We start from the raw sequence: 27810 nt of genomic DNA on the forward strand, positions 1-27810 counted from the left end.
GGGACAGGCAAAGACAACAGCAAATCAGCCTTCCAGTGGGTCAGGACAGCCTTCACAAAAGGCTAAAAGTGATGCAGGTAAGCCCAAAAAGAAGGGTTTTTGTCACTACTGCAAAAAGCCAGGTCATCACATAGCAGAATGCAGGAAAAGGATTGCAAAAGAAAAGAAAAACAGCTCAGGAATGGCTGTTTCAGATTCAGCCCCTTGTGCATCTGACAGTGGGGATGCTGCAGCCAACTTTGTTGGTCAAGATTATGCCTTTTTATCTTGCATTTCTGATTCTAGGTTGGCTGTTCCAGATGCTCGGGATAGTACAGCCTCTTGCAGTGATGATACATATGCATTTTTGACTTGCAGCTTTGACTCTTCTACAGATGCATCTGCTTTCAGTGTTGATGAAACACTGAACACATGGTATTTTGACAGCGGTGCATCCAAGCACATCACTTCGAGGAAGTGTCTTTTTACTTCCTTGCATCCACCTCCTGTTGGTAAGAAAGTCACTTGTGCCAACAACTCCTCATATTCAGTACGTGGCACAGGAGAAGTTGAGCTCACTGCAATTGATGGCTCAATTTTCAGACTTTCTGATGTCTTATATGTGCCTGGCATAACCAAAAATCTCCTTTCAGTGTCCACTCTTAACAGAGGGGGATTTCAGGTCATCTTTGAGGATGACAAATGTGCTGTCCGAGACAGGGAAGCTAACTATGCCTTAATGTTATCTGGTACTCTGCTGCGTGGGCTTTTTCAGCTTGATATTTTTGAGAAAAGAGCAGCTCATGCTTTGGCAATTTCTACCCCTACAGTTGCCATGCAAAATGCAGAATTATGGCATGCCAGATATGGCCACATGCATTACAACAGCTTAATGACACTTCAGAAATTTTCAATGGTTGATGCATTGCCACCTCTTGAGATACCTCCTCCACATGCCTGTGAAGGGTGCATTTTAGGTAAAATGCATAGATTTCCCTTCAAGAAGGATGGTTCAGTTAAAGCTGTTCGCAAATTGCAGCTTATACACAGTGATGTCTGTGGTCCCATGAGGACTCCGTCATTGGGTGGTCATCTCTACTTTGTCACATTTATTGATGACTACTCCAATTTTACTTGGGTTTATGGGCTGAAAAAGAAATCTGAAGTGTTCACAGTGTTTAAACACTTTTCAGCCATGGTTGAAAATGAAACCGGGCTCAAGATACAGACATTACGCACGGATAGAGGTGGGGAATACCTATCTGCAGAATTTGATGCTTTCCTCAAACAAAAGGGTATTGTGCATCAGCTCACAGTCAGGCTGACCCCTCAGCAAAATGGCAAAGCTGAGAGGAAAAATAGAACCCTCATGGAGATGGACAGATGTATGCTGAAAAGCAAACACATGCCTCATAAATTCTGGTTAGAGGGTTTGATGTGTGCCAATTACATTTTGAACAGGGCTCCCACTAAGGCTTTAAAAACAAAAACTCCTTTTGAGGTCTGGAATGACAGGAAGCCTTCAGTGGATCACTTCCGAGTCTTTGGATGCCTTGCCTATGCACATGTGCCAGTTGAATTTAGGCACAAATTGTCAGATAAAGCCATCAAATGCATATTTGTTGGATACAGTGCAGAAAGCAAGGGGTATCGTCTCTATAATCCTGCTACACGCAAAATTATTGTAAGTAGAGATGTGATATTTTCTGAAAATTCAGCTCACACTCAGGCTGATTTTCAAATGCCTTCATCTTCAGAAGATGTCTTTCAAGGGTTGCTACCCATTGCTTTGGGTTCCCCTGCTGATTTTTCTGATCCAAATCAGAATTTACAGCAACCTTCAAATGCTTCAGTTCCGCCACAGGATGTCATGCCTCCTCCACAGGCAGTGGAACAAGTGGTGCAGCAAGAAATTGCAGACATACATGCAGCAAAAACAGTCCCAAACTGGCTGTTACAGACTCTCCGGGAGAGTAAACTTGATGCTCCGTTACCTGGCAGGACTCGCAGTGCAGCAAGGCACATGGAAGGTGCTAATTCAGTGGAATCAGCATATGCAGGTACTCTCCTTGATGAGGAGGAGCCTGCCACATTTGAAGAAGCAAAAGGTAATGTGCATTGGATGAATGCCATGCACGATGAGTTGCAGTCCATTGCAAAAAATCAGACTTGGGATGTTGTGGACTTGCCACAGGGTAAACATGCTATTGGCACACGATGGGTATTTAAAGTCAAACGGAAGCCAGATGGCTCCATTGACAGATATAAAGTCAGGCTGGTTGCTAAAGGCTATGCTCAGAAAAAGGGCATAGATTATGAGGAGACTTTTGCTCCTACATCCCGGATGACCACCATCCGATCAGTAATTGCAATGGCTGCACATTTTGAGTGGAATGTTCATCAGTTGGACATAAAAACAGCCTTCTTAAATGGGGACTTGTTGGAAGAGGTGTATGTCAAACCACCTCCGGGTTTTGAAATTACAGCAAATGCACTTCAAGTCTGCAAGCTTAATAAAGCTTTATATGGGCTGAAACAGGCCCCTCGTGCATGGTATGCCAAGATACATGCCTTTTTGACCAGCAAGGGGCTGCACAATAGTCCTACTGAGAGCACCCTCTACATCAAGATGGATGGGGGGGAAATCTTAGTCATCCTTCTTTATGTTGATGACTTACTGCTCACAGGGTCCAATGAGGAAAAAATTGCAGATTTCAAAGCTGATTTGCAGACCAACTTTGACATGTCAGATTTGGGGCTGCTTCACTTTTATTTGGGGATCCAGTTCTCTCATGAGAGACGTGGCACTGTTATGTCTCAGTCCAAGTATGTTCAGAAACTCTTGGACAGATTTAACATGCAAGAGTGCAAGCCCATCTCCACTCCTATGGAACCGGGGCTGAAACTCACAATGCATGATGCAGGAGAATCAGTTGATGCCACACTTTACAGTCAAGCTGTTGGATGCCTCATATATCTCTGCAATACTAGACCTGATATTCAGTTTGCAGTATCTCAGGTGAGCAGGTACATGCACAGCCCCAAAACTATGCATTGGCAGGCAGTTAAGCGCATCTTCCGTTATTTGCAGGGCACCAAGTCTTTTGGCTTACTATTTCCCAGGGGGGGTGACTTGCAGAGGCATGCCTACAGTGATTCAGATTGGGCTGGTGATTATGACACTAGGCAGTCCACTAGTGGCAATTGTTTCTTTTTGGGAAAATCTTGCATTTCATGGCTGAGCAAGAAACAATCTACAGTGGCTACCTCATCATGTGAAGCTGAGTACAGGGCAGCTTTCACAGCAACAGTTGAATGTGTCTGGCTGAGACGTTTATTTGCTGATCTTCATCTGTCTTTGGAGGGTCCTTCTCCAATTCTCACTGATAGTCAGAGTGCCATTGCAGTGGCAAAGAATCCAGTGTTTCATGCTCGCACGAAGCACATTGAGGTTCACTATCACTACGTCAGAGAGAAATTGCATGCAGGAGAGATCAGTATGATCTTTGTGTCCACACATGACAACGTTGCAGATATTTTCACCAAAGCGCTACCACGTGAGAAGTTTGAGGCATTTCGCAGTGCCCTGAACTTATATCCGTTTGGTGATTGATCAACCTTGTACATGACATTGGCACTGCAGGGGGGTGTTAGAATTATAGATATAATTCAGCAGTGACCAATGTAATATAATAAGCTAGTTAGGGGCACTTTTCCCTCTTTTAGAGGTTTTTCCCCCTAACTGCAGTTAGTTCACTAACTATGGTTAGTGACTACTAAGGTTTTGTCACTAGGACAAAACCTTATCCTTCTCACTTTGTGTTGTACTCTTAGCATCCTATTCTATTGCAACTACGTCTTCAGCTTCCAAGCTCCCTACACTCTCTATCTCTCTTGCTCTCACTCATTCTCTCTCCTTCAAAATGCTCTTCAAACACTTTCCCTGCTGTAGGTATCATGCACCTTGGATGTGCTCTACACTGTGCCCTCCAGATGCTGTCGTGTTTCCTGCTCTCTCCTGCTTTGTCTCTCTTGAATGAGGGCTTCAGTAGCTCTGGGAGCAGCCTACAAATGCTCTTCAAACACTTTTCCTGCTGTAGGTATTATGCACCTTGGATGTGCTCTACACTGTGCTAAGAGCGGCTGGATATACTCCTGCAAAGTGCCTGGGAATGCAATCCACAATATGTTTGTTCTTACCTGATGTAATTTTGCCTCCATAGGGGGCCCCTTATATAGAGGGCTGAATATGTTTGTTCTTACCTGATGTGCTTTTCCCTCCATAGGGGACCCTTTAGAGAGAGGGCTGAATGCACCTAAATCTGGCCAAGTGGCCTTTCCTAGATGCAGACATGGTCTGCTACAGGCGGACCTGGTCTATGGGGGTTGCCACCTGATGGCTGACCCACTACTAGCTGGCCAACTTGATTGGTTGGCGAACCTTATGGCTGACCCACTGGTAGCTGGCAAACTTGATCGGTTGACCAACCATATGTCTTCCTGACTGACCTGTTATGGCCGATCAGGGCCTCCATTTGGGGTGTATAAAAGCCTGTACTGCTGCTCTGGCTTTGTCCCTGCCAATGGCCTCTAGTCTTGAGCCCATGAGGGCCCCAAAGATGGGCAGCTCCATGGCAGTCCTCTGTCGACTGTTCAGGCCTGCGTGAGGGGTCCAGTCAATCCCAAGAAGGTAATCATGCGCCGCCCACATGGCAGCCCCATCTACTTTTACAGGTTCACTCCCCGTCACACTCCTCATTTGGGGGCTTACATTGGGGAGTTGAACCTACTTGCCCAAAACTAAGAACCAACTGTCATGATTTTGAGGTGCACATGGGCACATGGAGAACATATCAAGGAAATAGACAATCTGTAATACAGGTCATGATATTTTGAGGATTGGGTGCTATACAAGTTTCAGAGGCTGTACAAATTAGCATATCAAGGAGAACTACATATTAACTCTGCCGGTAAGTCTACACAGACTTTTTGGATAACCATAAAGAATGGTGATAAGGATGCTGTGGTCCCGACACACACAGACAACATTTATGCCATTGACAACTATCCATAGCGTTGCTTTGCTACTGTATTATTTTGTCTGTCATGTAGATCATGGAAACCTATATTATTTGTCTGTCCCATAGACCCTGTTGGGCCTTAAAGGGACATCAATAACACCATGTTATTGCATATATTCTCTCTCTCTCTGCCCCCCCTCTGTCTCTCTTCATATTTTTTATAACATTTTGCTGCATGCATCAGCTTTTGATCTTTGAAGTGTGTTAATGGGACGGTCTTAATCCTTGTAACATGGATTGCCTCAAAGAAGGCTGCTCTTGGAGGGGTATGCTTAGCTATTTTGTGCGTTACACATTTTCTCTTTATCAAAGGAGGCTCCACACTCCCATTGTACAATTACATCTTATCGAGCTTGAAGCTCAATTCTTCGCAGACGACTGATCTTTGCATAAAGGGCTGGAGGCAAGTGATTGGTGTAAGTGCCTCAGCAAAGCCAGCTTTCAAAACAAAATAAACTGCAGAATGGATTATATGGATTAGAGGTGACATTGCCTTTGCAGAGTACCTGCTTGTTGTCTCACACAATCAAGTAGGGCATGCTGGTTTCTGTTGTGAATGGTGGAAGTGGCCTATTTGCAGCCCAAGTAATTGCCATAGGGTCAAGGCATGGAAGGCTTGGGTACTACAATTAAGGTAGAAGGTGCATTGATTACTGTGATGCTCAGGCAAACTGTAGTTCTCAAGCAGCAGCAGACCTAAAAGTGAAGCAGATTTTGTTTTTGTATTACAATCATGTCATATGTGTGGTCAAGGCAGGCATTTGATGCGATTTATTGCACTTAATACAGTAGCTTGTTGCAATATCATTGACTTACGTGTAATGTTTGCTCTTTTTCAAATTTTGCAGCATTTCTAGTGCTTGCAATGTTCATTGCTTGTGGCTGGTTATTTCCTGTCTGTATGCCGGGGATGCATTCTTTCACCATTGTTGGTTAAGGTCAGAAATGCCTTTTGGAATGCATTTAGTCATAAGGTGCTTCCATCAGTCACCTAAACAAACACCTTAAATTTTAAAATAAAAATTCTTCCAAAGCTGTCTCGAATGCTACGCACCTAAAGACTTGTACAATGATGCTTGTCACATCACATATGGGAGTCCAAGAGTAAAGTACTAAGAGTTTCGCCTTTTACCAGTGGGGATGTCATAGTAGCTAGTCCCTGCTATGCATGATGGAGGTTATGGTTTTCAATCTTTGAGTGACTATCGTGAGATTGAAACTGCACCATGTTGTGTTTTTAGTAGAGGATGAGTTTGGGAATGTTCCTGGATTCATCTAGGTATATAAGATGTTTCGCCTTTTACATGTAACATAGATTTGAAGTTCGATTCTGTACAATGTGTTTTTCTTGCAGATTGATGCAGCTATCAATGCTGGAAATTCAGGTGGTCCTGCTTTCAACGACAAAGGTCAATGTGTGGGCATTGCTTTTCAATCTTTGAAACATGAAGATGCTGAAAATATTGGATACGTCATTCCTACTCCTGTCATAACTCATTTCATTAATGATTTCGAGCGCAATGGAGACTACACAGGTTTTGCTTTTTGATTTTGCCAATTCTCTGTACAAGTTGATAATTTGGAATCGCTAGGAGATTGAGTATAAGATCGTGGAGTCTTCTGAAAGTGCCACTTGTCTTCTTTTCGTGCAGGTTTTCCTATATTAGGGATAGAGTGGCAGAAAATTGAGAATCCTGATTTACGGAGAGCACTTGGCATGGCACCTAGTCAAAAAGGAGTGCGTGTCAGAAGGGTTGAGCCAACAGCTCCAGCAGCTCAATATATGCAATCGTCAGATATACTTCTGAGTTTTGATGGCATTGATGTAGCTAATGATGGCACAGGTGTGATTTTTGTAGGTGGAATGATTTGAACTGAGTTTTGAAAATGGTCTTCTAGCGTGAAGTTAATGGTCTTCCTAATTGCTGTGTTCACAGTCCCTTTTCGCCATGGAGAGAGAATTGGATTCAGCTATCTTGTATCACAGAAGTACACGGGTGAGCAAGCTAGGATAAAAATTCTCAGAGACGCCAAATTTGTTGAATTTAATGTTCAACTTGAAACCCACAAGCGATTAGTTCCAGCGCACATAAGGGGAAGGCCTCCATCTTATTACATTGTTGCTGGCATTGTGTTTGCTGCAGTCTCTGTACCCTACCTCCGCTCAGAGGTATTCAGCTAGTGTTTGGTTTTCCCTAAGAAGCTAGCAGTTGAGGGATGAAAGCTGAAGCTCTGAAGCTTTTGTCTGTCCTCTTAAACTAAGAACATATTTGTAGTAATACAGCATCTGATGTTTCTTCCATCTTGGTAGGGTTCCTAACTCTAGTCTTGTTTGTTATTGTAGTATGGAAAAGATTATGATTACGATGCACCGGTGAAATTACTTGACAAACTGCTGCATTCCATGGCCCAAACAGAAGATGAACAGCTAGTTGTGGTTTCTCAGGTTCGATGCCTTTTCAAGAGGAAGTGCACAGATAAACTACTGCTTTGTCAGTCTTAAAACAGAATGCCACAATGACTTTTGAAAATTACAAGGCCCTATCTGTACCAGCTTTCTGCCTGCATGTATTTATTTAATTTCTGAATGAAAATTGACCGATAACTGTTTCTAGGTTTACTGGCATCCTTGGCTATAAGGTGCAGTCTTGTGATCCGTTTCACCCCTTTTCTTTAATTTCAACCTTTTTTGAATTTCACTTTTAAGCAAAAATTTGCAGGTTTGCAGCTGTCTGGTTGAAAATTATGTGTCTTGAATAGGCAGGTAATCACAGTGACAGCCTGACAGGTGTATACTTGTAACCATGGAGGTTACCTTTTCTTTGGGGGGGGCGGGGGAATTTCAATTTTGAGCAAAAATCTGCAGTATTGGCAGCTATCTTGTTCACAATTATGTGCTTTGAATAGGTGAGTGTTCAGAATTATGTCCTTTGAATAGTGAGTAGTTACTAAATGATGACAGGGCTATAAGTTGGGAAATTGGACAGGTATGGCCTCCCTTCTCTAGGGCCTTGGAACCAGGCATACAGTGTTTGGCTTCCTTGCCACATGGGCAAGACATGGCAATGTGTTGTCAAGCTAGGTGGTTATCTTGATTCTAGTCTCTTGAACGTCTATTTAACTACTAGCCACAAAATCCATTGCACATACACTCTTTTTCTTTCAAACATATAATTTTGTAGAGGGTTTTGTTAGGTTAGGATCACAATTTCTGAAGGTCCGTAACATATTTTGAAAAAGAGTGATGATACAAATTCTAGAATGAGGGGTTACGTTTTCTAGGCATGGCAGTGGGTGTAAGAAATCCTAGATTTACTATATTTAGAAATGTGCTAAGGAACAGAAAGGAGACTGAATTAGCAGAGAACAAGGAATATTTGTATTGCTTGAGGGTCTATAGTGTGTCATCCATACAGCTGGGCCTCTCTTATATAGAGAGTGAAGAGTCACACATGAAAAGGTGTGTACTCCAAAGTGTATGTGCATGAAGAGGTGTGTACCCCTTGTGAAGGGTGTGACCTTTGATGAGAGGATACATTACAATAGGAGTGTCTCTTTCATAGAATGTCTCTTGTGAAAGGGTTGTGCCTCATAGGAAGTGTCCCGTCGAAAGGGCATACCCTTCCACAAGTGTCCATTCATCAAACCATCCATAAGTCTAAGGTATAGAGAAAGGAATACGTCACAGATCGTGACATCCCCTCCCACTCAAAATAAGACCCTGGTGGAGACAATGAACTGATGTAGAAAATATCACGGTAAATTCTGAAAATACTGCTGTAAAATGTCAGGGTACTGCTGTAAGTCTTCATCAGATTGCCAAGTAGCGTCGGAGTCATCCAGATCTCGCCAAAGAACAATGAATTCCGTGATAAGTCGATGTCGAGTCTCTCCCTGTCGATGGTCCAGAATACCCTCAGGAATAAGGAGAACATAATCGTCTTCAATTTCTGGGACACAATCACCTGCAGGAGGAACTGCTTCATCGCCTGGAATGTACGTCTTTAGCCAAGAAATATGAAATGTCGGATAAATTTTACCCCAGGATGGTGGTCATTCCAATGTGTAAAAGGTGAATTTTTCTTGATGATCTGGAAAGGTCCATAGTATCTTGGTCGCAACTTAGGAAACACAGACTTAACTGTCTTATAGCAATGTGGGGCTACAAATAATAGCACCATGTCACCAGTGTCAAATTCCAGGTGACGTCTATGTTTGTTGGCAGACCGTTGATACCGCTCTTGCGCTTTTTGCATATGATCCCAGACCTGGAGTAGAATGTCTTGCATTTCTTGAACCAGCTGATCAGCTAGGGCCACTCGATGTTGAAGTACAAAATTCGTTGGTACAATCGGAGTGTGTCCATACGCTGCTTGGAATGGAGTCATGCTGATGGCACTATGGAAAGAGTTATTATAAGCAAACTCAAGGAGTGGTAGATACTCTTTCCAAGCTGCTAGGCGTGACTGAGTATAATGTCGAAGCATTTCTTCCAGAACTTGGTTGACTCTTTCAGTCTGCCCATATGATTGTGGGTGGTAGGCTGAACTAAACAGTAGAGTTGTACCCAAAGATTCGAACAGTGAAATCCAAAAGTGATTGGTAAACTTAGAATCTCTGTTGGATACGATATTCTTGGGCAATCCATGGTGTCGGAAGATGTGTTGTATGAAGAGTTTGGCGATGTTCGGAGCCTGTGCACTTCTTTTGCAAGCAACAAAGTGTGCCATTTTGGACAATCGATCAACAATTACCATAATCTGAGTGTTACCTCTGGAGGATCGTGGTAGTGTTGTAATGAAATCCATGGAAATACTTTCACACCTTTCAGTTGGAACTGGAAGATGCTGAAGAAGTCCTGCTGGAAGTCGTCGGCTTGCTTTCATTTGTTGACAAGATAAGCAAGATGTAACCATTTTGATGACGTCGCTTTTCATCTAAGGCCAGTAGTATGTTGCACTGAGTAACCTATAAGTCTTGTTGATGCCTGGATGGGCAGCATAAGGAACTACATGATGCTCTTTTAACATAAGACGTCGAACATCCTTGTCATGTGGTACACAGAGGCGATCTTGATAATACAGAAGGTCGTCCGTATAAGAATAGGAAGTCGAAGGTTGATCTTTTGAAAGAACTTGTATTGTTGTGTCGAAGTCTTTATCATTGAAATACTTCCCTTTGAAAGGATTCGGAACATCCACAGATAATGTAGAGATTACCATAGCTGATGCTAGAGTTAACCTGTTGAGAGCATCTGCAACTACATTGCGTAGTCCTAGAATGTACTCAATGGTCATGTGAAAGTTGGCCAGAAACTCAACCCAGCCTGCTTGTCGAGCGTTCATGACTGGCTGAGTAAAGATATACTTTAGAGAGTGATGGTTTGTCTTGACCACCGAGTCGGCTCCCATGAAATAACATGGCCCAAATATTCGAGTTGGGTCTTGAAGAACTCACTCTTCTCAATGTTGATGTAGAGAGAATTTGCGCGGAGAACTTCAAAAACTTGGTGAAGATGTTGTTTGTGCTCATGTAGGGATCTGCTGAAAACGAGGATGTCATCGAGGTAAACGATGACGAACTTATCAAGGAAAGGCCTGAAGATGTCGTTCATTAGTGTCATGAATGTGGCCGGGGCATTGTTTGACCCAAAAGACATGACCAAACATTCATAGTGTCCATACTTTGTTCGAAAAGCTGTCTTGTACTCATCGCCTTCTCGTATGCAAATTTGATGATAACCTGAACGAAGATCAATCTTTGAGAATTGGGTTGCGTGTAGAAGTTGATCGAAGAGGTCATCGATGCGAGGCAATGGATACTTGTTTTTTATAGTGAGCTTGTTGAGGGCTTGGTAGTCGATGCAGAGGTGCATTGACTTATTCTTTTTTTTCACAAGTAGTACAGGAGATCCGAAAGGGCTGTGACTGGGCCGAATGTGACCTTTGTCGAGTAGTTCGGTCACCTGTCTTTGGATTTCTTCATTTTGAGTGTAAGAAACCCAATAAGGAGGTTTCGACGGTGGATTACTGTCGGGAATAAGTTCAATTGGGTAATCCACTGGTCGTCAAGGTGGTAACTGCTTTGGCAATTCCTGTGGAAAAATATCCAGGTAGGGCTGGAAAAAAGGTTGGTTGAGGTATTCAGGAGGATCCTTTGTTGGTGTCTCCTCTACTGCTGTAACCAACAGAAGTGAAGTCTTTACTTGACGTTTACGAATCCACTTCTTTACTTGTAGGATAGAGGTAACTGGGGTTGAAGGAGAGTCCCTAGAACCAGTTAGCTCAATAAGTTTTCCCTGGTGGACAAACTGGATAGTATGGCTGCGAAAACTGATTGATGGATCATAGTCGTAGAGCCACTGTTGTTCGAGTATGACATCGTACCAAGAAAGAGGCATGATGTCAAAGTTCAACTTGTCCGTATAATGTTGGATGCGAAAAGACAAGTTTTTTATCCTAGTGTTGCACAAGAAGGTAGTTCCATTTGCGAGTTCAATCTGAGCTTTGCCTTTCTTGTCTTGTGCTGGGGTAGCATCTTCTGTTTGGGAAGTGCTAGGTTCCATATTGGAATTTTACTTTGGTCGCTTGGGACAATCGAACCATCTATGGTCGCCTGTACAGATGGTACAAAGTCCTTTTGTGTTAGAGTTGTTCTTCTTGTTAGTGGCTGCACCTTTATGTTGGGGATGACGGTGATGACTTTGTGAAGAAGAAGAGGCGCGATCCTTGGAGGAGTGCTTCTGTTGGAATCCAGCATACGATTTCTGAGACTTGTGGGGATCTTAAGACTGTTGCTGACCTTGATTACCCGAGTTTTTTCTAAACTTGGGGTTATCTTGAGGGCGAGCACCTTTGGCCATAGTAGAGTTCTGTGTTCTATTAGCACTCTGCCTCCCTGTGTTTTGGAAATCAGTAATGCGCTCTGCGTAAGCAATAGCGCCAGCTGTGGTGGTGATGTTTGCTTTGAGGACATCAATGCGTAACGAGGGATTCAGGCCTGAGATGAAATCATGAAGGCAATCATCATCAGTTAAACCATCAATCTCCAGCACCAATGTGGTGAACTGAGAGATGTAGGAAGACAGGGAGCGTGTTTACTCCAACTGTTTGAGTTTTGAAGGTGCTTGGAAGTTTGCATTGGCAGGTATGAACTGCTTACGGAGCACGTGTTTAAAACGTTCCCAAGTTCACACACTTTTGCCGTCCTTTAAGCGCCGTTGCCACCATAGGAAAGCTGTATCCTTGAGGAGTGAGGCTGCCAAGGCAATTTTTTACCCTTCAATGAGGGCAACAGTATTAAAGTACATGCGCAGTTTTGCGAGCCATTGGTCAATTGTTCGGCGATTTCGTTGACCAGTGTAGGCTTCCGGAAGTTTAATGTCAAGTCTTTTAGTTTTGGAAGCTTGGAGTAAATGGTAGAGGGCACGGAGTTCAGTGTTTTCTACCTCAGGTGGGAACGAGTCCACATAGTCGTCCGGTGGCGTCACATCATCCTCTGTATGTGTGGTACTGCGAGAATCTTGGAGTTGTTGGACTTTCTGGACCAAGTTGGAGATGCTGTCTTGAAGCTGAGAAATTTGAAGTTGAAGTAGTGCTTCGCCTTGTAAGTTGACTTCAGGGGTCTTTTTTGGACTTGAGTCGCTTCTCTCCGGAGAGGCTGCACGCGAGCGTTGCAACATATCTGAGGTCCCTGTGAGAAAAGCACGAACCTGCGCTCTAGTTTGTACCATTCCTGGAAGAAGATTCAAACTGCTCCCTGAGGTTGCTCATGTTGGAGGGGCCAAGAGAAGCAGGATGGAACCAGCCGTGGAAATCTGGTAAAGGAGGTCCTGTCTGAGGTAACACTGGTGATGCCGAAATGGGTGTTACTGCTCGTGAGAGTACAGGGGTAGGTTGCAGAGTCCATGGATCTGAGAAGGGATAAGGAGCTGCTGTCGGGAGTGGAGGATATCCAGGAGAAGGAGTGCCTTCAGAGTGTAAATACTGTCTTGGGGAAGATACAACTTGTGCAAGAGGATATCTGGGAGCTGAATGAGGTGGAGAGTACCCTGGAGATGCTAAAGCTGAGGGGTAAAAGTCCTCCAAAGATGGACAGCAAACTCGTGAGGAATATCGGGTTTTGGGTGTCTACGTGTCTCGTGGAACACAACCTGGACTGTGCTGAGGAAGTAATGTAATTGAGGTGCCTCACGCAGAAGGTATAGGATGTGGTCCAAATCACTGGAAGGGCACGTGACACAGAAGACCCACGATGCATAAGCTCCGAAAGGAGCTGGTTGTGCAATCTGGACACGATATTGTGTCGTAGACGATGCCTGAGGTGTCCTTGAAGGGAGTGGGGAATTACCAGGGGTTTCCATGCTTTAAGGAGGAGGGTTTCATTTGCTGTAATTTGATAATGAGCGTCAAATAACAATATGAAAGAGAATCCTTAGAAATAGAATGGAAAGAATCCACCTGGCATAGATTTGATCTGCCAATTAGTTGCGTAGAAAAGGCCTGCAGATCATTGTCCGAAGGTCCATGTTTCTGTCCTTGCAAGTCCACGTGGATGAGGCAGATAGGGGCGTTGGCAGAGGCATGGTGCAGAAAAAGGGCAGATTGCGTGGAACCAGACACGCTTTTCCTGCGTTGAATTCAGAGGCAAGTACCTGTGGGGTGCGAGGAGCAGGACTGGGCCTGGCTGGTCGGAATTGGAAGGCTGCAAAAGGCTGCTTTTCACAGGCTAAAGTGGCGAGATGAGCCAGCAAGAACCAGGCTGGTCTGAATCGTGATAGAGGGGCAGCAAGGGCTGCTGGTCACAGGTAGTTATGGTGGCGATGCTCTAGCGAGGGCTGGCTGCCAAAAACGATCCAGTAGATTGTAGGATGGAACCCTGACAAAGGGCGCAGCCTGCTTGCATCTGGCGCTGCTTGTGGCTTGCTTCCAGGGCTGATTTGCGGTAGAAGAAGATGGCGAATTTCTGGCACCTTGGCGAATTTCTGGCACCTATGCTGTTTGGAGAAATCAGGGCAGCAAGATGACGATAGAGGCTGCAAAGGGGATCTGTTCGATCACGAGGTCATGTAGGCAGGTATGCAAAAGAGCCGGCTGATGCAGGCCATCGAGAACGAAGCAAGATGGAGGCCTGACCAGGGGCACGGCTTGCTGCAGGGATATGGCGCAAACACGTACTGCAGAAAAGGCGAAACATATTGCAGGAATTCGCGTTTTGATTGGTGCGCCTATTGCTGGGTGGTGGTTACCAAAAAATTAAAACGTGGGTTTAGAGAACCCTTGGGTAGTCTAGGGTTAGGCCGTGTAGGACTGGTTGCCCTTTTTAGGCCCTCTAGGTATCCTTTTGTAGGGTGCTTGGTGCCAAAAGGTGTGCCTATTCTAAGGGGTGTGACCCTTGGAATAGGTGTACCTTTTCATGAAGGGGTGTGACCCTGTTTTGAGGAGTCAAAACTCTTCATCAAAAGGTGTGTCCGATGGTGGAAAAGGTGCGTCCCTTGGTTTTGGGACAGCCCAGGCACATCAAAAGACACGATTTTTGTCGTGTCCATTCACATCAACTCGTGATGTGGGGGAGATGGAGAGGCCATTGATGACTTTAGGTGGGGTTGGCGCTAAAAATTTTTACGCTCATTCTCTCCATCTCTTCAATGCACAATGTGCGCGGATATCCTTCTAGCGGAAAGAGATGTATTAGATAGGCGCTAGAAGATGGGGGGCATTTCCTACAGGCAGGAGCGAAATTTGCTCTGATACCACTGTAAGAAATCCTAGATTTACTATATTTAGAAATGTGCTAAGGAATAGAAAGGAGACCGAAATAGCAGAGAACAAGGAATATTTGTATTGCTTGAGTGTCTGTAGTGTGTCATCCATACAGTTGGGCCTCTCTTATATAGAGAGTGAAGAGTCACACATGAAAAGGTGTGTACTCCAAAGTGTATGTGCATGAAGAGGTGTGTACCCCTTGTGAAGGGTGTGACCCTTGATGAGAGGGTACATTACAATAGGAGTGTCTCTTCCATAGAATGTCTCTTGTGAAAGGGTTGTGCCTCATAGGAAGTGTCCCGTCGAAAGGGCATACCCTTCCACAAGTGTCCATTCATCAAACCATCCACAAGTCTGAGGTATAGAGAAAGGAATACGTCACAGATCGGGACAGTGGGTGCCTTGTCAGCCCTAGCAGAATTGATTTTTAGAGCTATACCATTATGCATCAAAATAACAAGAGAGATCCGTCCAGGGCTACCTAATACAAGATGCATGGTATATAGGATTCTTTGCAAATGCAATGCAAGTTTGATTTCACAAGTAATCCTCGTAGATTTGTCTTGAGAAACACTAGATTTGCAAGTATATGATGGAGGCAAAACTACTGCTTGTGTACTCAACAACCTCCTTACCAAACGCTGATGGCAAAGTGCGAATGATCCATCTAGAAGGAGAAGCACTTTGCCAATGTACAAGTGAAAAAGATGGACCTCAAATGGCCATGAGGGGGAAGGATAGAGTCAAATTAGTTGGAGGAATAGGGGATGGATATAGAGGGCATGCTGGAGAAAGTACTAGCAGTAAAGGAGCTAGTGAAAGAGTGTGATGGATAAAGTGTGGGCTGAACTGAAAGAGAAAATAGCCTTCTATAGAAAAGACTTTGGCCCATGATTGTTTATGGAGAACAAAACTACCTCCAAGATGGAATCTTGATGCATAATAGGTAGAAGATGTGCAGGGTTCTTATGATCTAGAAATTGAAATTAGCAAATGGTAGTACTTGCCATGAAAAGAGGATGTGCAAGCTATGTACAAGAGGGAATGAAGCTCTATTGTTATCACTGCCTGGCAAGGCATTGCTCTACTGATTCTTTTCGTAAAAAGTGTCTCTCCAATTGGTTTTTGCCAGCAGAAGTATGTCTCCTATAGGTTTTCGCCAGGCGGCCCATGCCATACCCCCGTGCCCATGCCAAGCCGTGTCTCCTTGTGCGTACTTTCTTCTCCCATATCCAGACGTTTGATTTCTTCTACATGGATAATTTTTCCTTTGCTACAATCATTTTCAGGGTCCCATTCCTTCATCTGTTGCTACTTGAGCAAACTTGGGAAGCTAGGCAGAGAGCAATATACTCACAGGGTCCATACTGCCCAGACTCTCCAATTGCACGACGCAACTCTGGTGAAATCCAGGGATCAAGAGTCACTAGCTTGCTACTGTTCAACTCTTAGGATCTTTCTAATAACAATCTTTCTAGAAGTTTAGCGGCATGACCCACCTTTAGACATCGGATCTCTCGTATAATAAACTTTCTCATCCAGTCCCCTCTGGCCTTGAAGATTGCTTTGGCCTTCTTTTTTTGAACCTCATCTATACAGCTTATACTGAGATTTTCTGTTGAGTAGTAGTTACTCCACTTTTGAAGTAACTAAGAATGTAATTATTTTACAGCAATAAAATATTTCTTCTCACAAAAAAAAAAAAAAGTAAATGCCTCTTTTGAGGTTTCCCACACAGAAATATAAGATTTCACTTTTAAAAAAAGTGTGTGTGTGTAAATGACGAATCATGGGCTGCCATGATTCGTCATTTACTCTTGCATGTTGAATCTCCAGATTTTGGTCATTCGCAGCTTTCCCAGTGGGAGTTTCTTTTTGGTGCTGTGACAGGCAAAATCCACGGCTGTCCTGTGGCATTTGGAAACATATGCTTTCTCACTTGGATTGGCATGGTAGTGATTCCTTGCGAGGCAACTCTTTCAGAGCTGAAAGTATACATTGGTCTAGAGTGTTCGCCCTTCCTTTGGCTTTGCAGGAGCCTCGACGTTCGTATTTTTTGAGTCTCAAGGGGATTCGTTTGGTTGAGGATGTTGTTAATGATGTTGGAATTCCCCTTACTTTTTCTTTGGTTGCTGCGAACAAGTTTGATGGAAGTATTCCTTTGCGTTATGTTATGGAAGTATTGCTTTGCGTTATGTTGTGTCAAAAACATCTGCTTGGGAAGCCTCCATGAGTGCATGATGCTATTCATCCAATGGATGGCTAGCTTCTTCTAAAGCCGGAACATGGCTTGGGAAGTCTCCATGGGTGCATTATGCTCTGCATCCTTCTAGCTTCCTCGAAATCCCTCTCTGCTTTAGCTCTCAAGCCTGAGAGTATTGTGAGAAAAACGGAGAGAGCAAAGAGCGAGCTGAACGTAGGTCACTCAAAAGGTGGACTAAATGAAGTGAAGTACAAGAAAGAGATGAGAGGTTTTGTCTAAGTGACAAAACCCTATCTAATCACTAACCGTAGTTAGGGATTAGACTGTGGTTAGAAGGAAAAACCTCTAAGACGGAAAAGTGCCCCTAACCCACTTATTACATTACATTGGCTACTGCCTAGAATATAATAATAATTCTAACACCCTCCTGCAGTGCCAATGTGGTGTACAAGGTAGTGATCAATCACCACAAGGAGATAAGTTTAGGGCACTGCGAAATGCCTCAAACTTCTCATGTGGAAGTGCTTTGGTGAAGATGTCTGCAACATTGTCATGTGTTGACACATAGATCATATTGATCTTCCCTGCATGCAACTTCTCTCTGACATAATGATAATGAACGTCAATGTGCTTCGTGCAAGCATGAAACACAGGATTCTTTGCAATTGCTATAGCACTCTGACTATCGGTGAGAATTGGAGAAGGACCCTCCAATAAGAGACGGAGATCAGCGAACAAACGTCTCAACCAAAACACATTCAACTGTCGCTATGAAAGCTGTCCTGTACTCAGCTTAACATGAGGAAGTAGCCACTGTAGATTGCTTCTTGCTCAGCCAAGAAATGCAAGATTTGCCCAAAAAAAAACAATTACCACTAGTGGACTGCGTGGTATCATAGTCTCCAGCCCAATCTGAATCACTGTTAAGCATGCATCTGCAAGTCATCCCCCCTGGGAAACATCAAGCCAAAAGACTTTTTGCCTTGCAAATAACGGAAGATGCGTTTTACAGCGTGCCAATGTGTTGTCTTTGGGCTGTGCATATATCTGCTCACCTGAGATACTGCATACTAAATATTGGGCCGTGTATTGCACAAGTATATGAGGCATCCAACAGCCTAGCTGTAAACATAGTTAGGTCCGTATATGTACGGACTTTTTTCCATACTCCATCCATATGTCATTTTGTACGAGTTTTTTTTTTTGGGTGGTTGTTGTTGTTGTTGTTTGTTGGGTGGTTGGGTTTTTTTATTAGTTTTCGTTTTTGTGTGTGTGTGTGTGGGGGGGGGGGGGGGGGGTTGTTGTGGGGGAGGGGGAAGGGGATCGATTTTATGCCTGGCCAAAACCTTGGAAAACACATTTTTTTAGCACTATCCCAATCCGTATGTTGCTAATCCATACTCTGTACAGTGTTGGCTGACTTTGGCTGTGGTTGGCCTCAAGGATTGTCTCAAGGAGGAGGACGATGGCACCGATGCAGATGATGCCTTCAGTTTCTTGAACTTCCCATGTGCCATAAACTTTGGGAAAATTAGCACTGACGATCTCCTTCATCAAGCACCATGTTTTGCAAAAGTTTTGAAGCACAAACCAACTGCAGGATCGCCAAATGTGTTCAGGGTACATTCAGTTTTGAACATTCATTCACTAGATCTTCCAACCATTAACAGACAACCAATAAAAGTACAAACAGTCGGACCATAGTCAAAAGACAAAGAGCAATCAAAATATAGTTGCCATCAAGGAACATCATTGAACATTGGAACTACAGCCCAAGGCACATTCTTTCCATTCATGAACATAGAGAATAGTGCATAGGATCAGCTTAGAACTTACCAAAAGGCATAAGTAGTATGAATACAATTAGATAGTAGCTAGACATTAGTCAACAGTAGACAGTAGTCTGACTATTACATATCAAGATTATGAAGAAAGCATATTCTGAAGAAAGCATATGCCTGAGGGAACTGTTGTCCCATCCTAAAATGCCATCTCTGTGTCCAAATAGTCAATAGTACCAAAAAACGAGCCTAGTCAAAGAAAAGGAGGAAGGGAGACATCTGAGATGAGAAGCATCCAAACATCCAGAAGAGTTTCCCGAATCTGATAGAGGGAAACCGAAGCCGCGGCAAATGAGAAACATGAGTGATCAATATCTTAGAGTGCGGGCAAGACCATAACAAATGGGGAACTGTCTCACGATGATGAGAGTAACGGGGGCAAGAAGAGGAAGCAATACGACGTGCTTCCAATTTCACCCCAATGGAAAAAGCTCCCACTATACATCTCCAAAAGAAAAGCCTCTGTTTCAATGGCAATTTAGCTTTCCAAATTTTCTTGAGTTTTGATTGCCACCAAGATAAAGGCCTATCCAAATTCCAAAGAGTGTTGGCATGCTTATCAATCCATGGCGGTGGAAGAAGAAATCTGTAGACCATCGAGGATGTCAAATTATGCATTGAAAGTGAATGGGTAGCAGGAGACAAGGAAGTCAGATTCCAGTCCAGTAATCTGTTCTGTACAAACAACGGAGGAACAGGAACAAAAGGCTGCAACATAGATGTAAGTAGCCTCCAAATGGGCCTATGATGCAGACCCAAGGGGAATGTCATGCAAGCTTGTGGAAATGAGAGCACATAACCATGTTGATCCACCACATGGTAGAAACTCCACATGCACGTGGGCATATGCAACACAACCAAAAACTCTGAAGTGATCCACTGAAGGCTTTCTCCCATGCCATGCCTCATAGGGAGTGATCTTCAAAGCCTTTGTGGGAGCCTGATTCAAAACATAGTTTGCACACATGAGGCCTTCGAGCCAAAACCGGTGAGGCAACTTTTTATTGATAAGCATGCATCTATCCATCTCCATAAGAGTGCGATTCTTGCGCTCAGCTTTGCCATGTTGTTAAGGTGTGATCCTTACTGTAAGCTGATGTGTGATGCCTTTCTCCTAAAAAAATGCCTCAAATTCATGAGACATATACTCCTCTATCTGTGCGAAGTGTCTGCACCTTGAGTCCTGTCTCATTCTCAACCATAGCCACAAAGTGTTTGAAATGCATAAACACTTCTGATTTTGCCTTAAGACCATAGACCCAAGTGTAGTTGGTGAAGTCATCTATGAATGTAACATAATAAAGATAACCCCCAAAAGTAAGTGTCCTCATGGGACCGTAGACATCACTGTGAATAAGCTGTAATTTGCGTGTAGCTTTCACTGCACCATCCTTCTTGAAAGGAAATCTATGCATCTTACCAAGGATGCAACCCTTACATGCATGAGGAGGAGGTGAGTCTAAAGGAGGCAATGCATCAACAATAGCATGCTTCTGAAATGTCATTAAGCTGCCATAGCTCATGTGCCTATACCTGGCATGCCATAACTTTGCATTCTGTATCGCAGCAGTGGGAGTGCTCACTGATAATGCAAGATCGGATCTTTTCTCATATATATCAAGCTGAAAAAGACCCCAATACAAAGTGCCAAACAACATCAAAGCATAGTCATTCTCTTTGTCTGTGACTGCACACTTAGCATCATCAAATACAACATGAAATCCTCCTCTATTATGAGAGGACACTGAAAGCAAATTCTTCTTTATGCCTGGCACATAGAGAACATCTGAAATTCTGAAATCTGTGCCATCAGTGGATGTGAGAATAATGTCCCCTGCTCCACACACTGAATAAGAAGAATTATTTGCACAAGTCACCTTCTTTTTAGTAGGTGGTGGATGTAGAGATGCAAAAAGGCTATCCTTAGAAATGATGTGCTGAGAAGAACCACTATCAAAATACCAAGTATTCAGTGTCTCAATTGACGTTGAGAGAGCATGCATCCTTTGAAGGATCATGACTGCTAGTCAAGAAAGCATAAGGGTCATCATCATTAGTGGCTGTAGCATCTGAACTACCCACTGAAAAATCTGAAGTGCAAGACAGAAAGGCATAGTGCTCTTCCACAAAGTTGGCTGTAACATCTCCCCCATCATGTGAATGAGGAGCTAATGCATCTGACACAGCCATACATGAATCCCTATTCTTTTCTTTAGCTATGCGCTTCTTGCATTCACCAATATAATGACCTGGCTTCTTACAGTAGTGACAAATGCCCTTCTTTTTATGCTTATCTGCATTACCCTTAGCCTTATAAGAGGGCTGTCCTGAATCAGCTTTATGCTGATGTGCGGGTTGATTGGCATGTTGCTTTTGCTGCCCTTTTCCCTTAGGCTTGAACTTGGAAAGCATGGCATGCTTGCCAGCCCGGGTTGCCATTTGCAACCAGAAGTCCTACCAACTTGTGAAAAGAGAGGATTGCTGCCCCCCCTCAATGACAAATTCAGCGAGGTGTGGAAACCAAGATAGGACTCAGGAAGAGAATTCAGAGTGGTGGTAATTATCTCTGAATCCGGAATGACTTTATTAATATTCAGTAGTTGCTCCCTCAAATCCTGAAGCTTTGTGAGGTGAGTATTCATGGAATCTCCCTCATCCATATGCGTATGAGAAAGTTCTCGCTTCATAAAGGAAACTCTTCATTTCTTGTTGCAAACATACTCTATCTCCCAAGCTGCCTTTGATGTCTTGTGCATCTCTAGAATCCCATCTTTTCTGTTCTATTGTGGGAGCCCTTGGAGTAGCAGCTCCAACTACTTGTGCTGCATTTTGACCTCTACCCTTGCCTCCAGCTGTAGGAGTGACAAGTGTAGCCATTGTATTTGGCCTTGCTTCATCTCCATTGACATAATCCTAGAGATGTCTGCCAACCAAGATGTTGTGAACCATAAAACTCCACAAGGAGTATTTGGTGCCATCCAATTTATCCTCCTGTGTGAGGACTCCAAACACCTCATTGGGGTTGTTCAGAGCCATTTTTGCCAGATAAACTAAAAAATACTATGTTGTGTTTTTAGAGGATGAGTTTGGGAATGTTTCCTGGATTCATCTAGGTATATGCTTCTGCCGTATTAGCGGACATGCAAATTTCACCTTGTGAAGTTTTTGTCCAAGTTGCGGCCTGTTGGTATCGTGATAATTCTTTCTATCTTAAATGGTGCGTTGCCCTATTAGCTAGATTTAGATTTAGATGCTAGTTGGGGAGAGACTAAAAGAAAAATGTTTAGACTTCACAAGCAGTTGTAGCTTGAATGAAGAGATTTTGGACTACCTTTTGATTAGCCTTCTCCTTTAGTGCTAGCCTTCATCATGGCTGAGTCTGCCCTTCACCTCCGGTGTGCCGACAGAAACTCAGTACAAAGACTTTGTATAAATGGATGCTCAAGTATGTGTGGGTGTGTGGATTTGTATGTGTGAGAGCATATTTTTATACTATGGTCTACACCCACTGTTGGGCGCTGATGACGTCAGTGGGGATGTCATAGTAGCTAGTCCCTGCTATGCATGATGGAGTTTATGGTTTTCAACCTTGAGTGACTATCATGAGATTGAAACTATGTTGTGTTTTTAGAGGATGAGTTTGGGAATGTTTCCTGGATTCATCTAGGTATATAAAAAATACAGCAAACTGAACAAGTACAATCCCTTCCTGGGATGCAAAATGCACAAGTAAAATCTGCCAAAGAAAATCTGCCCACAGTGACAAATACTATCATAGCCTATCAAAAGGCTCGAAATGCACCACAATGCTTTGCTAAATGTCCAAAAAATTTGAAACAAATGGCAAATGTCTGCAAATTGACTCACACTTAGTGAATTGCTTGCAAATCTCCCAAATGGTCTTTCAACTGCCAAATTGCATCCGAATGCCAAAAGCCCCAATTTCTTCAGGAAAATTGCATCTAAAAGCGGGCAAATTAACTGAAACCCCCAAAATGCTTGAAATTGTAGTTCAAAACCAAAGCCCCAAATTTTGGAGTGAAATTGCAAGCGAAAGAGGGCAAATTGATTGAAAGCCCCAAATTTGCAATTTGTCTGCCAAAGCTCCAAATGTGCTCCCAAAACTAAGCCAAACAATGGCTGTATGCACAAAAGCCTGATACAACTCGTTCCAATGTCCACCTGCAAAGAAAAACCTTGCAAAAATGCAACTTTCTAAGTTCACCTGCAAAGTGACCAAATCTGAACAATGCTCGACCTTCAGTCACCTTCAAACTGTACGGACTGACAGTACGGAACTGTCGGTGCGGCTGAATGCAGCTGTATGGAGCTTGTATGGTCGAAATCCATACACCTGTACGGATGTACGGAAACTGTACGGAACAGCTTGGCGCATGTGTATGGAATTGTACGGCGCACCTGTAGGACTGTACGGCGCTGTACGGACAGAACCCCCGACAGGCTGTACGGGCGAACTGATGCAATTGTACGGCCACCAACGAAATCCGTACGGCAGTACGGGCGGTGCAGATCTGCTGCTGGCAATGGAGATCGTACGGACGCAGGTATGGAATCGTATAGTCGTACGGGCTGTATGGAATGGCGGGTGAGAAGCAGGTCCGGGAGCAAAGAGAGTAGGATGTTGGGCAAGAGAGTAGATGCGGGAGCTGGGAGCAGGTCCGTGAAGGAGAACTGCTCTGATACCAAATGTGAGAAAAACAGAGAGCAAGAGTGATCAAAGAGTGAGCTGAATGTAGGTCACTCAAAAGGTGGACTGAATGAAGTGAAGTACAAGAAAGAGATCAGAGGTTTTGTCTAAGTGACAAAACCGTATCTAATCACTAACTGTAGTTAGGGATTAGACTGCGGTTAGGGGGAAAAACCTCTAAGAGGGAAAAGTGCCCCTAACCCACTTATTACATTACAGTGGCCACTGGCCACTGCCTAGAATATAATAATAATTCTAACAAGTATTGCATGGTAAATGCAAGTACTTCTAAGAGATTCAAAGAGATTCCTGCACATACCAAATTACAGAAACTAACAGAAGCAAATGCTTGTGCCAACAAGAAGAAATCCAGGCTGAAATGTTTGGCTAAACATGCCGTATTAGTTTCAATCCAATAGGTCTGGCGGGGACTGACAGAACTTGCAAAATGATGCCCAGAACGAAGGGCCTCTCAGGGTGTTTACTCCAACACCAATGTAGATGCATGATCAATCCTGCCAGATGTGTTGCTACACTTAATGCTACATGCTTAATAGGTAGCCCAAATCCTCAGGCCTATATGCAACACTTGGATGTCACTGTTACACTCTCTGTTGGTTACATACGTTTTCTCTTGCACTCCCTCTGCTCAACATGTTCATCAGACTAGCCAAGGCAGACTTGTCCCTGTCTCTCTATTTGAGATGCCTAGGGTGTGATGCTGCCCTCCCCAAGACCAGCAGTCATTTACCAAAATAGGACCTCAGTCATTTCAGGACACATACCCACTTATGACTCCTAGGTCAGTACTAACTGTACTAAATGTTGTAACTAGGAATAACTAGCCTTAGGCCAATTAAGCCTATTACTGCTACTAGTGACTGGGACAATCCTCTAAGAGAGACCTATAGTTAAGTAGCTCATGCTCTTGACTCATTGAGAAGCACAGGCTTAAGAATCCTAAGTCTTGCATTCTCAAGTTGAGTAGCTCATGCTCTTGGCTGATTGAGAAGCACAGGCTCAAGAGTCCTAAGTCTTACATCTCAAGTTCTATTTCATTTTTAGCCTTAATATGATTGAGTTTGAATTTCACTTTTGAAGAACTGAGCACGAAGGTCTTTTTTATAAATACATGCTTTCCTGTATGCATGAGCATGTGCATGTGTAAAAAGCTCAGCTCAAATACATCTGAATATAATATCTCAGTTCAGCTTGAATTTAGAAAACGTGGACTGCTATTTGGTTAGCCTTCTCTTTAAGTGCCAGCCTTAAATCATGGCGGAGTGTGCCCATCACCTCTGAAGGTGTGACAAAAAGTCAATTCGAAGGTGAATGCATGTGTGTGTCTTTTTGGAAGGGGAGCACTTGTGTGCAATGGTCGTGTGTAATGGTCTGCTGTTTACAGCAATAAAGTTCACAAACATATAAAAATTTACACAAAGTTTGCAGAATCCTGATCATTAAAGTCAAAGGAACTTTCTACTTGGTATTAGAAATGGTATTACTCTTAGAAAGTGACAGATTTGTTCTATTTTTGGAATTCTTCTACTCTTGGAGACCTGTTTAGTTTAGTTCTGCTATATATGTGCGTGTTTTTGTGTAAATATAAATATAATTTTGTTTTTAAATATTTTTTCTCCCACTTCTTATTTTATATATATATATATAATTATTATTATTATTATAAATTTGAAACAAACAAATTAAAAACCAACTAATTACAAAATAATGATAATAATTTTTTCCTTGTGCTTGTGTTGGTGTTTAATTTGTTGTCGTGTAATCGTGTAATTTGGTTTATCTTTGTTTCCTTGTGTTAGCACATTAGTTGTTGTTTCTTTCTGCTCCATTTACAATTTAAAAATTTTCAGGGTTAGGTTGGATTGTGATGGAGATTTAATCTAAATTTAATTCTCTCTCTTCGCTGTCTTCTTCTAATTTTCCACTTGTTTCTTCCCTTTTGCTTTCAAAGTTTTTGTTACTTGGTTGCGATTTTTAAGCTTAGTAAGCACTGGGTTTACCCAAGAGATTCCAGAATCTTTCAAAACCCAGATGGCAGCTTATGCTTACTGATGAGAACATAAGTGTAGCTTTGCTTACTAAGTTCTTTTCTTCTTTTTTATTTTCTCATTTACTCATTTCTTTAAAGAAACATTTCCTTTGTTCTTTTGCTTGTTTAATTTGTAAGATTGGACTTATTTTGTGGGTGACCATGCTAGTTCTAGAGCTGCTCTAATTTTGCCAATGTCCTCTGCATTCGAACAATGAAATCGATAATTTTAAGCTTGTGGTGACTATGTTAGTTTTTTGGATTCATCTGGATTTTATTGCTGCAATTACTAGAGCTTCTCTAAATCTGCCAATGTCCTCTTTCCTGATTGTTTTGAATTCAGAACTGTTGTTTACCTCTTAAAACAGGCTGAATGTTTTTCATTTGTGCTGTTCTTGCGTTAGATATTCCAAAACAATTCTTATTTTAGTGTGTTTGGAACCAGTTTTTCCATACTAAAGACATACTTATTGATGACAGCTAGCCAGTTTAACAGTGCAAACATGTCGATTACACATTTCCTCAATGGCTGATATCCATCTAGTGGGATCCTGCCTTAGTTGACCTTTTTAAAGGAAAATATTGAAAAGATTGTGAGAATCTCAGACTTTGAAGAGATATCCAATGGTTCTAGATTTACCTAACCCATATTCCTACCAAAGACTGAATAATGCACGTCTTTTGAGCTTGCTTTTCTTTTCAAATCATCAATATGTAGTTCCTTTCCAGTGTAATGTTTTTAAAGTTTTTCTGTCGTATGTCTTAATAACAGGTGTTGGTGGCAGATATCAACATTGGTTATGAAGACATTGTCAACACCCAGGTAATGCTTTCGTTGATTTGGGCCAACACTACTAAAATCTCTTCAACGTGTTTGTATGGCTGCTAATATGGTTTCCTGTCTTGCTAACCCTGCAGATAATTGCATTCAATGGCATTCCAGTGAAAAACTTGAAGCATTTGGCACACATGGTTGAGACCTGCAAAGAAGAGTTCCTGAAGTTTGACCTTGAATATCAACAGGTATTACATGTTGGCTGCAACATTCAATGCTGTGGTACCTTGCAGTTCGATTAATGAAAAGGCAATTCTGTTTCACTGTATACTCTCCTCTGTTTCTGAATGGCAGATGGTTGTGTTAGAGACTAAAAAGGCCAAAGCAGCAACTCCAGAGATTCTTGCAACTCATTGCATACCATCAGCCACTTCGGAGGATTTGAAATCTTAAGCACTGTGCAGTTCTTTCATAATCCTGATCTAAAAGGCTCGGCCTCTATAACAAGGCTGGAAAACGAGGTAGTAAATTATTTAGTCGTTTTAATTGGTTGAACTGGGCCTAGATAATGTCAATCCCATTTTTGAATTGTCTCGAAATCTGCAGTTGCAACTTTTGAGTGGATGCCCAACTCCAGTCTTGGGCAGTGTGCCAGTGGTATCCATCCTGTAAGCTGAAAGTTGTGTAAAATGATCTCATCTTTTTATCAAGCTTTAGGGTCTTCATCACCATCACTCTACCTTCCTTTTTATAAGAGAGTGCAGTTATTCTGCCATACACCTGCGAATGAATATGTTCGGAAAGTATTTAAGCTATAAAAATCATGCCATGTACTTGCATGTGGCTGAAAAGGTTATTTTTGGCCAAAATGGACAGATTTTTGAGTGTCATGCCTATTTTTAAAGAATGTCATGCCTATTTTGATTTACAAGTGGTCCAATTTCTGAAATGTGAATCTTTGTTTCTTTGGAATGCAGAAACACCCAATTTAAATGTTGCACGTGGTATTCAAGTGCTTAATCATGCAGTGTGTTGAACATCAGTCATCGTTTTCCTTCAAAGTTTCATCAGAAGGGTTAAACAACCTGGGCAGGGGTGGTTCCGTTTGTTTCACAAACCTGTACATGGAATAAAAGTGCTTGTATGTTGCTATAGTGATTCTTGTATAGTGAACAACATAACACTCAGAAACCCTCAAATCCAGCTTGTGCGTTGGGACTAACAGCATCTGATTAAATACCTTTGTCTGTATTACATTTGGAAAAACATGGTTCCAAAATTCATCTGGATTACAATGGGAATAAAAATGATTGTAGAGGTAGGCATTGGAAAATAATGAAGGGCTCTTTCTAAAACACGTCAGATCAAATTCTAATAGTGGATATTACTTTTAAGGGTTTTGGTGAAAA

At 42.7% G+C, this 27810-nt stretch overlaps 1 protein-coding gene across 2 annotated transcripts in view; it reads left to right on the forward strand.

Moving 5' to 3' along the window:
* Positions 1-27308, forward strand: part of DEG9 (DegP protease 9) — a 43080-nt gene extending 15772 nt beyond the window's left edge. The window contains exons 3-10 of one of the 2 annotated variants that reach the window (XM_087374553.1): positions 6415-6595; positions 6713-6904; positions 6998-7057; positions 7205-7230; positions 7405-7506; positions 26399-26449; positions 26545-26649; positions 26756-27308. In XM_087374553.1, the coding sequence (XP_087230679.1) occupies positions 6415-6595; positions 6713-6904; positions 6998-7057; positions 7205-7230; positions 7405-7506; positions 26399-26449; positions 26545-26649; positions 26756-26854 (816 nt within the window). In that variant the 3' untranslated portion in view covers positions 26855-27308. Of the gene's footprint in view, positions 1-6414; positions 6596-6712; positions 6905-6997; positions 7231-7404; positions 7507-26398; positions 26450-26544; positions 26650-26755 lie in introns of both variants that reach the window. The other variant, XM_087374552.1, reaches the window with a different exon arrangement.
* The last annotated feature ends 502 nt before the right edge of the window (positions 27309-27810 follow it).

Source organism: Dipteris shenzhenensis, chromosome 5 (genome assembly GCF_047967505.1).
Source record: "Dipteris shenzhenensis isolate YYH24624 ecotype China chromosome 5, Dip_SZ_1.0, whole genome shotgun sequence".
Lineage (NCBI taxonomy): Eukaryota > Viridiplantae > Streptophyta > Polypodiopsida > Gleicheniales > Dipteridaceae > Dipteris > Dipteris shenzhenensis.